Here is a 16,547-nt window from a genome sequence, read left to right as displayed (position 1 = left end):
TTGTTTAAAATAAAGTATCTTACTTAAATGTTTGCCTTTTATATTATGTGGGATGGATGATCTTTTTTTCTTTAAAAATATCTGTGTTTCTTTTTGAAAAGACTGATAGTAATGTCTGGTTTCAGGGTGGGATGATTAACTGGAATAGACTGTTTCCTCCTTTGCGTCATAGACATAATGCAAATTATCAAGATCATCGCCCGTCTGATCAAGAAACACCTCCACCTACTGAGGTTTCTGAAGAGCAGGTAAATATTTTTACTTTTTAAAATGTCATTAAACACTGGTCAGGAGTTACCTCTGCTGATTATTTATATCTGTTGATACAATTTCTTAAATGTTCTTTACAGTAGCACAATTAGAATATCAGGTAAGAATCGCAGTGCAGGGATAGTGAATTGTTATTACCTTTCAAACTAGGCTTGCAAATTAGCCTGAGAACTCCTGTGTTTATGTGTAACTTTTTGTCTTTTGTATATAAATACGGTTGACTGATCTCACATACTGATGCCACAAAGAAATGTGTGCGTTTTGTGCGTAGTACAGGTTCAGGCATTTTTGTTACTTTGGTTGATAGTTGTTGATAGTTACTTTGGTTGATAGATCTCCTGATAGGAGGCAGGATGTTCTAGTAGGAAATTTAAGATGGGTATTAATCTTGTTTTTTGTATTCAGGATTTTTGTGTGTGTGATCAAGGTTTCCAGGTTTTAGCCTGTCTTTCAGTTAGCTGCATTGGTCATTTTGTAGTCTAAGGTCTCAACTGCTCTTGAATGAGAACAGGTTTCAAGGCAGGGCTTGCTAATGCCATGTTGTTATCTTCTAGTTAGTTTAAAATGAGGCTGACCCAGACAGAAATCTTTAGTATGATATGATTTCTAGTTTTGATTCAACATTAAATTACATTCAGGATGTTGAAAACTGTAACTGTACCAGTGGTTTTGATTGCATGCCTGCTGGGCTAGATAAGTAAGGAGAGGAGAGGGAAAAAAAATCCCAAGAACAGCTTCTTAGACCAATCAAACCTGAAGCTGGGTTTGTTTGTTGTTTTTTTAATTGACAAATACTGCTTACTGAAACTTTTATTGTTGGGCTGGAACTAATAAAATTACTCTGGCCTAAGCTGGCTTCTGACCCAAAGCCTTTAGGCCCAGATTTATGAAGGCACTTCAATATATGCTTACATTCAATGATACGGAGTTGTAGAGGTCAGCTGATTGTGATCATTGGGAAGGCTGCCTAGTTACTGGGAAAGGAAAAATGTAATCTAAGCACCCTTGATTTCTCAGGATAGTGTTAATTAACTATATAAATTTTCTTAGAATGGAAGAAATGTAAAGTTTTCTTCTTCAGATTAAAATTTTCAAGCATTGGCAAAGCTTTTGGTACAAAAATCTCTGCACTTCTTGTGGGTTAAGTACCTTAAATTACCAATATACATCTCTGTTTGCTGGAGCTGGATTCAGTTCCTGTGGTTAAAACATATTTAGATGAAAAAAGCTTTTTGTTGTTACAATTTATTCCCTATGGCACCCGCTGGATATTTCTGTAAATGGGAGCATTGCACTTCTGTCCACCACTTCTTTAAAGTGAGAATTCATGGCAACTACAGTAAGAACCTTTCTTCTGAAGTGTATTTCTGTGGTTGCCTTTTATTATACTGCCTGGCCTCTTTCTCATAAAAACATAATCTTAGCTGAAAAATCAGAAATTGGAACCTTTAGAAAGTTGCCGGTTATGACATCCAGTTTGAAGTTAAACAGTTGTTGCAGAGATGTCTGAAGTAACAGGTCATTTCTCTCTCTACAGGAAGATGAGAAGCCCACATCGGGTTGTAAAGAGGAGGGGGGGAAAAGTACAAAAACGATCAGTATGGTATTTGATATGCTGACAGCCGAGGTTTTCAAACATTTGGTAACAGTGTATTTATATTAAATCAGAGACAAAGCATGAAATCTATTGGGAAAATTCTTTAGCGTCAGGAGAGTCATTTTACTTGTTGAAGCATTTCGGAGGACAGGGGACCCCCACCCACAGGTATAATTGACAATAATGTATTTCTCAATAAGCCACCAAAGCAGAGCAGGCTAGAAATACTGAAAGTGCTGGAGGTGTCCTGGAAGGTTGTTTTTGGTTGCACCTTTCTTTTAAAAGACGTTTAAAACTGGAGGCTTTCAATACCAGTTAAATTTCCAAGCAAAAGCGCTAGATTCTCGTGGTTCCTGAGAAATGCATGTTGCTGTTGCACATGGAGAAGGTTCCTCCTGAGATACAAAAGGCCACAAACAGCTTTGGTTTTCTGCTGCAGGCTCCGTAAAAGCCCACTAAAGGGAGAGTAGCGGTAGCACCCAGACAGCCTTTGTACCCCATGACTTCCAGTTTCAGGAGCTGTGGTGTCTGGTCACAGGCTGTTTGTAAATAATGGAGCTGCATGGTGAACGCTTTGAATTTTGCGTGCTTCTCCCCGCCTTCCTTTTTCTTAACTCATTCAGTGTTAATCTTCTAGAGTGGTACTCTGAATTGCAGTTATACTTGAGAATCGTAGGTTTAAAATGTACTTTAGATTGAAATGTAACCATTTAGAGGTTAATCCTGGCATAGATTAAATTTGGTTATACCTACATTGCTTTTTACCTATGGTGATTTGAGCATCTGTTAGCACAGAGAAAAATGGCCAGATGCCAAGAGTATATGATAGCATCAAGAGGGATGGTCAAGCAGTTATTGATTACCATATGACCGTTTCCAGGTTATTCATCCATCAGATGTCACGACTTGCACTGTTTTGACAGCATTTAGAATCCTTTGGTGAATTTGACTGAACCACTTTAAGCACTGTACTGCCTCTGCTTTAGGGCCGACTTTTGCAATTCTTTTAAAACCACCCAGAGTGAAGATTTGGCTTTGTTGTTTTAATGAGCTCTGGAGAAGTAGCTCTTTTCAGGGAAAGTGGGGTTCAGTATGTGGGTACAAATTTCCACATCTGCTGTACAATCCCATGTTTGGGTCAGTGCCAGTTTCTCGAGGGCCCGCTCTTGTCTAGAGCAGCAAGCCCTGAGTTCAGATTTTAGTTGTCAAGTATGGTGCCGTGCTTCAAAAAATGCCTACCAGGTAGCAGACTCCCTTTCTATTTTAGTCCTCTTCCAAAGTGGATCAGCTAGAAATGTACAGGTGTGGAATTTTCAGAAAATGTTTATTTTTGAATAAACTGTCATAAAGCTGTCATCTCTCATCTGTTGCAAAGTTTTCGAGCTCATTCAAGCATGCCATCCCCGATACGCCTTTGTGGCGGCAAGTAGTCATGCTTGCTTACTGTTTAGAAAAGTAGGCTGTTGCACAGATCCGCAGTGGAAAAAGTAACTGTCACTGTTACATAACTAATACATACATAGTGTCAATAAAACACTGGTTTAAAAGTGGGTTTCTGTTATTTCTTTGACAGGTTGCGCGACTTATGGAAATGGGATTTTCCAGGGGAGATGCTCTAGAAGCTTTGAGGGCTTCAAATAATGACTTAAATGTAGCCACTAATTTTCTACTGCAACACTGATGGTTTTCTGTACGGAGGAACTTTACTTGATGGGTTTGTGTAGGTCTGAAAGAGAATCAAAGCCACCTGCTGGACAGAGTCGCAAAGGTTGGCCCTGCAAACGGTGTCAGAAAGAAGAATCTGTCTCCACGTGAGTGATGATTCAAAGCAATGTTAACGAATGACGTGAGCTGTTCCCAAGCCTTCAAATCAATTGGTGGTTTCTATTCTGGTTATCCATTTGAAAATAACTTTAATTTCTACTTACGACTGGATATCATCTAAATTTGTTTTAAAAATAAAATAAGGGTTTTTTTTCTTGTGAATCATTGTTAGACATGTTATCAGACTTAACGACTAGGAAAAGAAGCTCCAACAACTACAAACAGCTGCATTTATCTATCAAGAAAAATCATATTTTCTTCGTTTACCAGTTTAATTCCTCCAGCTTACATTTTATTTTACAGTACTTGATTTTTGGTTACAGTAATAAGATGTTTGAAGATCACTTCATTTTCAACCCAGTAGAGGGTTATGGGAATATCATGTCATTTTTCAGAAAGTTTTATTAATGCCTGTAATACTTTATTTCTTGAATTCCTTTTTAAATAAAAGTTGTCATTCAGCACATAATACATACATAGGATAAGAGAAATTTTATATACATATTGCAAGCTACGGTAAGTGACCACTGTAAATTTAAATTTTACAAACAGAGTAAATGGCTATCCAGATACGGGGCATGAAGGTATTCACTGGAAGCAATAAAGATGAATTGAATGGTACAATAAGATCAGAACTGAGATCATTTGAATGACTTCCATGTCTGATTCAGACAGATTTCCATGACATAATGTATGTATGCTCAGTGTCCTATGTGCTGCTTTCATTTTTTGACCTGGCTACATACTGTCTTAAAGAAAAACAGAAAAAGCTAACTTTTCTATATAGTTCTAGTTTTCTACTGTCAAAGATGTGGATGACCCTGCATTTGCTGAATCCTCACTGTTGGAAACAAGGCTAACTGTTGATCACAGACTGGAATATTAAACTTAAAAGAATTTGGTTCAGACTAACACAAGAGTTGACAGGACACCAGTGCCAAGGTAGTTTGATACGGATTTTGAAGCTTAGAATGATAAATGGGCTTACTTGGCTTAACTCTCAGAAGTGCTTAGTTATCAGCACCTTAGGACTTTTGGGAGGTGGGGTGGAAAGAGGGCCACATCTCTGAAAAATGAAGCTGAAGTAATGTGAAATTCCAGACTGCAGCTCAATGGTGAAATGGATCTATACGTGTACCTTTAGCATTTTATGTAAGTTTGAGTATATGTACTTTTGTTTGTATAGGGTGTTATATGTGTCTATATACATACACACATATTTAATGCACACATACATTTAGAATAAGTTGTCAGAAGCATAATAAAGGCAATAGCAGGTTTGCTGTTGAAAAGGGTGAAAAGGGAAGGTGGTGAAAGAATACAGGAGGAGAGAAGAATATTTTGAAAATCCAAATTACCACGTGTTTACCAAAGTACATACTTGTGCAGTCTGTGGTCTGGAAAATGAACCAGGAAATTACAGGACAAAACTTATTGGGGGATAGAGAGAGACCTTTTTTCTTTTTCTTTTTTTTTTTTTTTTTTTTTTTTGATTGGCTGATAAAACTAGAAAAAGTCTTTCTAGCATACAAGTCCTCTCCCAGAAATGGCATCAGATATGTTCATCTTTAGGCACATTGGCATCCTTTGGTAATGAAGTCAATGTACTGTGTTTATGTTTTAATATTTCCCAGTGAGTGTATTAAGAAATCTTGGCATGAGTATGTGTTTGCCTGGGCTTTGATGAGCCTGCTTCAGGGTTTGACCTGCTGCTATGACAATGTTTTTAGGCAAGGTCTGCTTTTTAAGTGAAAGATTTTGTTTCTGTGAAGCTGAGTAGCACTTCTTCTGTGTAGGTTAGAGGCATTTCTCTAGCTGGATGACTCTGGAAACTGGTTGTCATACAACGGGAATGACTAATTAAGAATCTAAAAAAATATAGACAATAATTTGTATATGCAAACTAGTTAAATGTTTTGAAACAGTTATACATTTTACTTTTGAAACATGCAGACTCTTCCTCCACAACTCCTTTATAGTAAGTAGCAATAAAGGGTAGTGAATTACTTCAGAAGTAAAATTTTATCTGTGGGAAATAATGGTGTTTTACTATCTAGGCCAGTGTAAATTAAATATGACTTGTGCCCTTTCAGATATTGCCCGCTTTAGGAACAAGCACGTGTTAGTTATTCTGGGGAATTTTAAAACCTGTAGAAGTGCAGCCTGGGCCATGTCAGTGGATATTCTCAAAGCCTAAGTCCTTTTTTTACAGTTAGGTATATGAGCGGTATCCACATGGCACGTCTGTGTGGAAAACCCTATTTTGCTGGGCATTCCAGAGAACATATTCAAAGACAAGAGGTAAAATCCAGGTCGTAATGATGTCAACTGAAAACTCCCCTTGACATCTGTGAGACCAGGTTTTGCTCAAAATTCTTTCAGGGTTGTGATTTCCAGTCAAAAAAGTGAAAAAGGTCTCTGATGCAACCGAGTACAGTTCCTGTTTCGTGCAGCAATCATAGAAGAAAGATTCAAATGTTAGAGCTGGAAAAAAACTCGGTTTCCGCCCAATTGCGACTCTTTCATGGACCATTCCTGTGGAGGTGAGGAGTGTGTTCTTCACAGCCTACACAGTGCTTTGTCCAGTACAATTTTAAATATTTCATCATACTTTTTTTTTTCTAATATGTGATACAAAAGACATTTTTAGGCAGCAAGAAAATGCAGAATACTTTCCTATGGAGAGGATTTTAAGTCCCTAAGAAATTCACACTGATTATAGTACAGGCAAGATTTAATGTCCCTGGTAAGATTTCACTAATAGACTGGGAATATTATTTTTTGTGACAATGTTAGAATAATTTATTGGGGACTTTCCTAGACTGTTGTGTGCTACTTAGAAATATACCTGCAGAGAAGTTTGCATCTGTGGGAATCTGCCTGATAAACTGCCGGGTTCTCAAAGCCTTAACTTTTTGCTAAGATGCAGAATAATTGGGCTCTGGGCTTGTCAAAGACATTTTCCTTACCTCAGACTGGGTTTCAAGGTTGCATACTACCTCTTATGTGAGCAAATGCACTGTAACAGTTAGTCCGTGGACTTACCTGTGCTCTCAAGCACTTGTTGGTGCCTCGTGAACATGGGATGGAGAAGAGGTCTAATTATTTTTGTCTGAAACAAAAAAATGAGCAAAATTTTGCAGGGTACTGGACAACCGGCCAAATATTTGGCTATCCTTGTGCATGTTTATATACAGAGGGAGAGAGCGTTACAATGTTACATTTATTATCCGTCTGACTAATCAAATTGGAGCTAAGAATACGTTCAAGAAAATTGAAGTCTATAATCAAGGACTCCTGTCTCTTAAATATATGTGTATATTTGGAGTATATATGCAGTTACAAGGGCACCCAAATGTAAAAACACTCAGAACCACAACTGTCATATTGTGGGGGAACTACATCTGTTCAAAGATAAATAAATGCACAGTATTTATTTGAACTGATATTTTCTTTGATACATGAATGCATTTAATTTCTTGTTAGGTTTTCCTTGTGGAGGAACACAAATGTAGATTGGCTTTCCTTTACCTGGGTAGCCATAGCAATAGATATTTTATGTAATGGAGTACAAATACTAATGTATTAGGAGAGGTGTATGGACACACAAAAACATTATATATGTGTATATATATATTTATATAGGCGTGCACATATATATATATGCTTTATATATGTATATGTGCATATTTTAAACACTTTGGGTTTAATTTTTACGTTTCTGCTATTTCTGTATTTAAAGGCATTCTTCGGCCATAGGAAGTGAATGCAACTCTCAAATGAAATTCAGAGTTGGTATGTGCTACCAATAGTTTCCAAATATAAGAAAAGATACAGATAATGGGAGCAGAGGAGCAGGAAGACCTGATTAGTGGGTGTTACTGACAAGAATCTCAGTAAATCAGTAATTTAACTATTGTCATTATAAGAGGAGCCTGGAAGTGAGCTGGGCTTGTGGATGTTTGTAGGAGACTGCTCCAAAGCCTGAATAGTAGCATAGGAGAAAGCATGAATATACTTACTTAAAAAGGGGGTGAAAAAATTTTGAGATTGCGGCTGAATTGAAAGCAGGATTTGGCTTTTTGAACAAAGATAAGTAGAGACTATAAGATTAGAAAAGGAGAGGACTTGAGGGAGTTTAGGAAGATGGAATCAAGTGGAACAAGGAGAGAGTTTGGATAAAATGAGCAGACCAGAAATTTGTTTAGAAACATAGAAAACGGATTGCATAGGGCAGAAAGAAAAGACCTGCTGAGAGCAGGGTACGAGAGGGTGTCACATTATACTTAGTTTGCTTTTGAAGGAATTCACCAAGATTATGGAAAATGCAAGTGTGAAATATTCTGGCTAATCTGTAAATGAAAAACCACCCTTTTTTTCAGAGATATCAGACAGGGGGATCGTTCCATTTTATCTGGTCATTTTTGCGTGAGATAATACATGTAAGCAAGAGAGAAAACAGAATAATCCCAGCTACACAATAATGAAGCAAACACTGGAGTCACCACAGTATGTGACAAAGCAGATGCTTATGGTTTTCAAAGCATAATTAGTCCTGCCAGACTGAACCTGTGCATAGCACGCTGTCCCAACTGCAGAGGCACCTGCTGTAGCAAGGGCGCTGCATAACCTCCCGGCAGCTCACAGTTCTTCCCACAGCAGGGTATTTCTAAATTCCTGTGCCATGAGCCAACCACAGCTCTCTACCTTTCTATGGAAACAATGCCCTGCATAAAGGACGTGGAACGAGAGCTTGTACTTGTCCCTTGCCGTTTCTGAACGTTTGCTTTGCTTGCAGGATCGAGAGAGGCATGTGCACGTCTGTGAGAAGAAACTTTAAATAGGTCTCCACACTGCTTCTGTCCACCTGGCCCAAACAGTGACAGCGAGGCTTGTTGCGTGGCAGTGAGCAGCTTTTATTTTAAGTAGATATGTGCAGTTTTACATGATAGTATTCTACCGTCTCACAAAGATGGATGTCTCTGTATGAAAGTTTCCATCCAGAACAGTTCACAGCACGGACTAAAGTTGTCTGTTGTACAGCACAGGTATTTTACTAACAGGTAATACGTAAGTGTAACCAGCAGCTGTTGTTCCCCAGTTTGCTCTATTGAAATTTATGCTTTGAGCTGAAAGCGTAAAGTTAGGAGTGGCTGCTAAGGGCAAAATAAGGCAGTGGCATTCGCAGCTCCACACAGTAAGTTGCCACGAGAAGGTACAGCTTATTAGAGAGGCAGGTCTTCAGCGGAGATGGTACATACTTTCTGTGCTCCATTTAATTACTTCAGCTAATCACCCTTTTGCAGAAATTCAGGAGAAAACTGAAGTATGGTATGTTAGAAGGTTTTTACTCACAAGGGTTTGTAAGGGTGCCTGCGTGAGTTTGCAAAGGAAATCTCGGTTTGTACGGCATGTGTATATGAAGTCTGTACGACTACAAACAGACGCAGTAGCGTTGGGTGATTGCAAAAACGAGAAAAGGTGTACTTACTGCCCTAAATTAAAGAAAGGAAGGAAAATCGCTTTCTTAGGTTGAAAAAAACATATGGCAAAGAGACTGCATTCTGGGTTGAAACAAAAATTAATTTTGAGATATCTGTGTACAGTGCAGTATTAGCTCGCTACCTGGGAAACTCCCAGCCATCCTAACCCGGGTCACTTCCAGCGATGCTAACGTTGCGCTGTCGGCTGGTGCTTGCTGGGCACCTTGCAGCCGGAGCAGTTACTAGGTCCATCACATTCTTACACGGCCGTAAAATTGTGGCGGGAGCTCTAAATCTATTTCTTAAAAAAAAAAAAAAAATAAGAAAGAGCGAGCCAGGGTAGGGTTTCAGCTCTCCCTCTGTCGGGGAGAGCCGGTTTCGCCGCTGGGGCGGAGCGCGGCCGCAGGGCGGCGGTAGCGGCGCGGCCGGGGGCTGCGCTCGGCCGCTTGGCGAGGCGGGTGGCAGAGGCTGCCACCAGCACTGGGACTGGAGAAGGTCCTGCTCGAGCCACCGCCTGCCTGAAACGTAGGAGTTGCCTTCGTGGGGTTGCCCCTGAAGCGAGTGAGCCTAACTTACTGGGTGCCTGGGAACGGGTCGCGTGTGCATCTCGCAGCGAAGCAGCTCGCTGTCTCCCCTCCCTGCGTACACAATAGCGCTTTGTCTGCAAGCTCCGATCACTGCTGCCCTGATGTTATCGCTGCTTCTGCATGAATGTCTGCATGTGTTCCTGTACAGGTATCCTACATCTCATCGCAGAATCTCAATGGTAATTTGAGATGCATTTGCACTGAAAAAAATGTCAGAATTGGAGCAAAAGCAGCAGCGATTCAGTTACTGATAGCAGCTGATAAGAAAAGGGATAAAAATGTTCTCAGAAAGTTCATGCACAAGGCAGAGTGAATAGCAGGAAATATGCAGCTTTCCACAGGTTAGCTGCTTTGCTAAGGTGCTAACTGATTAAAGCAAATGCTTTGTGAGTAGTTTAGATGAATGAAATGTAGCGAAAGTATACAACTGCTCCGTATGGCGTTCGCTTCGCTCAATTTATGATTTGAGTGCAGTGCTGCATTTTCAGGCTCCTACACCACCTGATGGGGAACATCCACCAAGTGGGCAAGCTGGTCCAGGCAATGAAACAATTCTTTTCCTGGGTACTTCTGACCTGTTCTGCACAAATCGCTTCACTTCGCTTCCTATTCCTTGCGTGTCTTTTCTGCTTAGGCTAATTATTTGCTAGCTAGATATTTTTAAAAGCAAAGGGTCCCAGGCTGGCATGAGTCCAGGGGAGCAAGGCTGGATTCCTCCCTTGCGGTGCTTGTCTCATTTTAAGTCACAGCTGTTTACTGCTACTCAGTTTTCCTTCTCCAAGGGCTCTCACTGGTGGCAATAGAATGAAAGGCAGGGATATATTTGTTAAGAGAATACTTAAGAGAAAAATAGCCCAATAACCAACAAACTAGACTATGTTTACACTCTCCGTCTTTTTCTGAGAAAGGCTTTTTCATAGATTTGCCTTTGCCTGTGCTGTAGGTCCCAGCCTAGTAAAACATCTCTGTTTTGGTCTTGGGAAGGTAGATTGGCCATAGCTGTAGAACTGTGCTGCAGTGTTAATGTGGAGGCTTGTTTAAGAGCTATAGCTGTGTAATACTTCCTTTTGTTCTTCCAGCAGCCCCTATAATGTTAGACCTTTACAATCCTATAGGAACTTGAGTTACAAAGATGACAAACTCTTCTAGGTAGTAGCAGATGACATAACAGGGCAACAGCCACCAGTTGTGGATTGGAGGCTTCAGACTGGACATTAGGAGAAATGTTTTCACTGGGAGGGTGATGCAGCACTGAAGCGGGTCAGTCCGAGAGGTGATGGAGTCTTCTTCCTCACAGGTTTTCAGGATTCAGCTAGACAAAGCCATGGCTGACCTGATATAGTGTCAGTGATGGTCCTGCTTGGAGTAGGATGTTGGACTAGGGGATGCACAGAGATCCCTTCCAGACAACGTTTCTTGAATAATTTCCAGCAGTGCACCATAATTACACAGTAACCACTGGTCTAACCAGGCTCCCTTACAGTGTGTGGACCATTGATACTCCTAAATACTGCATACCAGCTCTTCCTTGTCCATTGTAACATGATTTTGAGGACACAGGCTCTCTTCAGTCCAGTCCACTGAAGTTAGCCTGGCTTTGAGTAGGGCTCAGATAATCTGAAAGGGAGGTCAACCTCCTGAATGGACCTAAGTTATTCTGTGCGTCCCTCTCAGTCAGCCTTTGGGATGTTAGTTACCTAAGCAGAAGGTAAAGCCATCATCATCCAGAAGCTAATTCATGTGCATTTAAACAATAAAGGGCTGCACATGGCTGTATTATTAACCTTCTAGCAATAAAAAAAGGTTATTACCTTCTAGAATGATTTATATTAATTAAAAATGTCAGTTCATGAAACGTTTACTTTTAAGCAAAATAAAGGTGTTTTTTCTCCTCTTAATCTCTGTGTGTGTCCCTCTGTTCCTTCCAACGTCAGATATAAAACAGGCATCCCAGGAACTGCATAATTGTGTGTGTGTGCTTCTCATCGGTGAAAGCCTCGTAGTTTGGTGATTACGGAAAAGGGTTGGAGAGGTCCTTGGACATGCTGGATTTCTCCTCGCCACCTGACTTCCAACATGGACAAGAACCAGACCGCGCGGCTCCTCCCCCTCTCTCTGGTTGTACATAACCTGTCCTGAGTAAGGCACTTGAACTGACTTGCGCACCGACTCAGGCAGCAGCTCCTCATGTTCAAGCAAAGGTCAGCTAAGGCTACGTAAGGCCATGTTCAGTCACCTGTCCTCAACTTATTTCAAGTTATAAGCACGACCTGTTTGAAGGCTTCCCTGGAAAGTGCTGGCCAGCAAACCCAACTCTTCCAGGCATCTCCTCCCCAGCACCTGCAAGGGCACGGGGAGCCAGTAACAGAAACCCCAGGCTGAGCGCAAAGTGCTTTTGCAGGCTTACACTGAAGCTGTGAGCTAGGCGAGCCCTGTTACACCCTCTTTGACAGCAGGTCCCCACAAGACCGCAGCACCGTGAGCTACAGGGAAGGGCACCCCTCGGGAAGGAGCAGCGGCCAAAAGAGCAAATACAGGCAGTGACACTCCCAGGAGCTGTGCAAACTCACTACCTTGCTTATCTTCCCCTGCAAAGTATTGTATTGGCACCTCCCACCCCGCTCACGGTTCGCACTCACCCCGTACCACGCCTGGGTGCTACAGCAGGACACCGACCCTGGGTGGGGGCAGAGTAGAGAGCTGTTGGCATTTGTAAGCTCTAGGAGGGAGCTCTGGGCAGCAGAGCCATCTTTTCTGCATGGAAGTAACATCCCAGCCTTTTCCCAGACTACCCTGAGCTTGCGCAGCCCATGCTGGCGGCTCCAAGCCCCGCAGGGATGCAGCCCCAGCATTATGGGGAGCGGTGAAGGGGGAGGATGCAGGGAGAGCCACGCCAGCCCTGTGGTTACCGGCAGCCATGGGCCCCAGGGGATGTGGGACACGCGTGGGAGGGTGCGGCGCCGGGAAACCCCCTGCCGCATTTGCCACCCGGTGCCGTTGCCTGAGCTGCCTCCTCGGGGGCTGGATGAGAACGTGCTCCATCCCGCCCTGCCATGCATGGGGACAGTGGGTCCAGCAGTGCCAAACGTGGAGCCAGGTGTGCAGAGCTGGGCAGGGCCAGTGGCCCTGTGCCTCGGAGAGCAGAAATCTGCCCCAGCGGAGAGGAGAGTTGGCCTGGCAAGAGCCCCTGGCTCCGGGCAGGAGGGCGATTGAAGCCTGTCGGAGGTGCAGGTCCTGCTCTGCGCCTGGGTTCCGGCTGCTGCCACAGGGGATGGTCCATAAGCTGAAGCCCAGAGCGAAAGGGAGGGGGTTGTGCCACTAGACAGACACGGAGCCAGGTGGCTGGCTGTTGCTGTTGCTCTCTGATGGGGTCTTGGCAGTGGAGGAGGTGGCCATGGAGCCGCTGTTCCTGAAGATGCGGAGCAGCCTCCGCTTGTAGCCTCGAAAAGCAAAGAAGTAGATGATGGGGTCAATGCAGCAGTTGAGGTTCATGAACGCCACAGTGACTTGCAGGGACATCTTGAAGGCTTGCTGCTCACGGCAGGATGGCTGATACAGGATCTTCCTTACCATAAACTGGACGATGTTGAGATGGTAAGGGCTGAAGCACAGCAGGACAGCCAGCAACACTACTAGGATGACAGTGAAGGCCCGGCGGTGGTGCCCATTCTTCACTGTCAGTGGGTTCTCCTTGGCCGTCTGGCAGAGCTTGAGGTTGATCCGTACGTAGCACACCAAGATGATGCCCACGGGCAGGAAGAAGCCGAGCACACAGGCCCCCAAGAGCAGGTAGGGCAGCTTGGGCACCTCCTCAAAGTTGAAGTACTCCATGCACGTCAACTTGTCCCCCATACGCCGTGTCATGGGCCGCAAAAGCAGCGGCGCCGTCTGCACGAACACTAGGAACCAGATGAGGACGCAGACGCCCCTGGCACGACTCATCTTTCGGATCCTGCCAGGGTGCCTGGTGCGCACCACAGCGATGTAGCGGTCCACACTCACACAGGTCATGAAGTAGATGCCCACATAGGTGTTCATGTAGAAGATGAAGGCTGTAGCCCGGCAGAACCAATCCCCAAAGGGCCAATCAAACTCCAGGATGTAGTAGGTGATCCTGCCCGGCAGCGCCAGGGTGAAGAGGGCATCAGACAGGGCCAGATTCACCAGGTAGAGGTTGGTGGAGTTTAGTTTCTTCTTCCTGCGCTGGAAGGTGATGCAGAGGGCCAGGATGTTTCCGCATGAGCCGAACACCAGCAGGGCAGTGTAGAAGAGAGAGAAGGTGACTTTGGCAGAGAAGTAGTGGTTGTGCACGTTACAGCTGCTCTGGTTGCCAGAGGTGAGGTTAGCGAGCGGGGACACGGCCTCAGCAACAGCCATTTCCGTGGTGCTTCACAATCTCTGTCTCCCTCCTTGGAAGAAGAAGAAAAGACATGAAACTAGCAGCTTATTGATAACAGGAGCGGCACCCATAGGGCTGGGTCTCATCAAGGAGCAAAAGGCCTGTCCCCTGCTCCCTGCTGCCCCCCTCCCAGCTCGTAGCGCTAGTCATTTGGAAAAACGCATCTCTTGTGATTTCGATGTGAGCGTCTCAACAAAGGCTGTGACTCATTGTCTTCTTTCTTCTTCTTGTCACCAGCTCCCCATATGTTTTTTTGCAAGTCCAATCGCTACCAGAAAGGATGGGGGGGGGGGGGGGGAAATTGCATGTCACACAGGCAAGGTGTGACAAGCTTCGTGGAGAAGATGTCCATGCAGCGGTGGGGCTGGGGGAGCCCGGCGGACACAGGCAGAGAGGACCTCGGCGACGCTCGCGATGCTCCGGGCAGGGAGCGGAGAGGCAATAAAAATCAGAAAGCCCAGAGAAGCCCCCCGGCCCGGGCACCCCCGCAGCTCAGGGCCGCCCCAGGAGGGCAGCGCGCAGCACCGCGGTGCCGAGCCGCCCGCACGCCCCGGCGCCCCGGTCCCGCCGCCGCTCACCGCGGGCTGCTCCGGCCGCCGCCTCCTGGCTCCGCGGGCGCGGAGCCTTCGCGCGGCGCGGCCGGGCCGTCCCAGCCCGGCGCTGCCGCCCGCCCCCGACGGCGCCGCCCGCCGCAGCCCCCCGCAGCCCCCGGCCGGCGGGCGCGAAGATGCGCGCTCACACTCACACTCCCGCTCCCGCTCCCGCTCACACTCACACTCGCAGAAGCAGCCCGGGCTCAGACCTCGCAGCTCCGCTCTCACCTCTTCCTCCCTCCCCAGCTGGCAGCGAAAAGCTTTTGGAGGTGGGCGGTCGGCGAGGAGCCCTCAAGGGCCCGCGCGCCGGGACTCATGGGCCTCCCAGGCGTGCGAGTGCTTTTCTGAATGTTGGCTCGCGTTATAAAAGCGCCGTGAGGTTTGGGTTTTTTTTTTTTTTTTCTATTCTTTTTTTTTCCTTGGGGTTAGTAAAAATGTGTGTTCTTTCTGGGCTTTTTTTTTTCTTTCGGTGTGTGAGAGGCATTTTGCTGCAGTGGGGGGTTATTCTTAGTAGTGGCTATGCTGCGGAAGATAAATGACTGTACCTGCACAGTAATCACTCCTGAAATCTTAGCCGACTTCAGGTTTTACTCTGAAAACTTCTACAAGGATGCAAAATGCGACTGAACAGTGAGAGCAGCTTCAGTTCTGCTTCACATGTGCCCCTGAAGCGTCCACCGCAGGCACATCCATGCGACGCGGACAGAACGGTGTGCTCACACTGCGGTGCCTTTTCTGGCAAAGTCGGGGCCGACCTCCCGCAGGGCTCAGGGTGCCTCCGGGCAGCACGAGCAGCCTCGCAGCCGTGAGCTCCTGGGCTGCAGCAAAACCCATGTTTGCTTATCTTAGATGCATGGAGAGAACCTCAGACCTTGCACCTTGAGGCAAGGGCTAATCGCAGCGGGATTAGACAGTTTGCCCTCATTGGGAGAACATTTTAATTGTTCGTGTAACATGTCGTATTGTGGATGTCCCGTAAAGCCCCCTCTCAGTGGAGGGCTCTGGTTGACCCGCGCATCCCCCGCGCCGGAGCCCGCCACCAAGCCCCCCGCGGGCTGCCGCCCCGGCCGGCCAGCGAGCCACCCCGAGCGGCGGCACCAGCGGGTTTTGCAGCGGGGGCAGAGTACTTTCCACCGCAGCACTTCCCAAAACATTTGCAGAAGCGCGGCCTCCCCTGCAGCCGGCAGGATGGCCTTCCCCGCTGCCACCGTGTACTCGGGACCACCGAGGCTTTCAAATCCCTGGAGGTTTTTATGCTCTTTATAGTGGCTTGAGGTATTTTTTTTTGTTGTTAATGGTGATGATCTTGCTTGTTTACTTTTTTTTTTTTTGCCTTCCAAAACTCCTAATAAAGTAGGAAATTCCCACAGAGGGACATTCAGAGTTTTACTGGAAAATACTCAAGCCTAGAAATGTCAAGGTTAAGATTACAGTTAAGTTGAACTTGAATCTGCCCCGCGTGCTAGTAAAGCTCAGCCCATTCTTTAATTGCATAATATTTATAATGTTTTACAACATAGTTGCATTGAACTCTACTAATCTGTGTATAATGTATGGTGAGTCATTCGTACAGAAATTACACAGTGAATAATATTGCCATGAATTAGTACAAGTTAAATGTACCTAATAAGAGTAATAATGAAAATTTGCTAGCAACCATCTGTTAATGGAGATACTTTTGTAATTCAAGAGTTTTCTCATTATACTGCCTGAAGGGCAAGGTCCTCTGAAGAGAGAATAACTGCGGCACACATTGCAGAGCATATCCCATAGTGCGATGAGGATTTTCTGTTA

General features: G+C 44.9%; 2 protein-coding genes across 7 annotated transcripts in view; one reads left to right on the top strand and one right to left on the bottom strand.

The window, feature by feature from the left end:
• Positions 1-5,698, top strand: part of UBAC2 (UBA domain containing 2) — a 139,689-nt gene extending 133,991 nt beyond the window's left edge. For all 6 annotated transcript variants that reach the window (XM_064504491.1, XM_064504505.1, XM_064504506.1 and 3 more), the window contains 2 exons: positions 126-248; positions 3,441-5,698. In XM_064504491.1, coding sequence (XP_064360561.1) covers positions 126-248; positions 3,441-3,548 — 231 coding nt within the window. In that variant the 3' untranslated portion in view covers positions 3,549-5,698. The remainder of the gene's footprint in view (positions 1-125; positions 249-3,440) is intronic.
• A 5,062-nt stretch (positions 5,699-10,760) lies between these two features.
• LOC112994849 (G-protein coupled receptor 183-like) lies at positions 10,761-15,003 on the bottom strand. The gene is made up of 2 exons (XM_064504508.1): positions 14,936-15,003; positions 10,761-14,170 (listed from the first exon to the last, which is right to left on the bottom strand). Exon 2 carries the CDS (start codon positions 14,136-14,138, stop codon positions 13,080-13,082), a length of 1,059 nt encoding a protein of 352 aa, XP_064360578.1. The 5' UTR covers positions 14,139-14,170; positions 14,936-15,003; the 3' UTR covers positions 10,761-13,079.
• Positions 15,004-16,547: the final 1,544 nt, after the last annotated feature.

The sequence above is a fragment of the Dromaius novaehollandiae genome, chromosome 1 (assembly GCF_036370855.1).
Source record: "Dromaius novaehollandiae isolate bDroNov1 chromosome 1, bDroNov1.hap1, whole genome shotgun sequence".
Classification (NCBI taxonomy): domain Eukaryota; kingdom Metazoa; phylum Chordata; class Aves; order Casuariiformes; family Dromaiidae; genus Dromaius; species Dromaius novaehollandiae.
The sequence above is the reverse complement of the archived record's forward strand: the minus strand, read 5'-3'. Positions and strand labels throughout refer to the sequence as shown.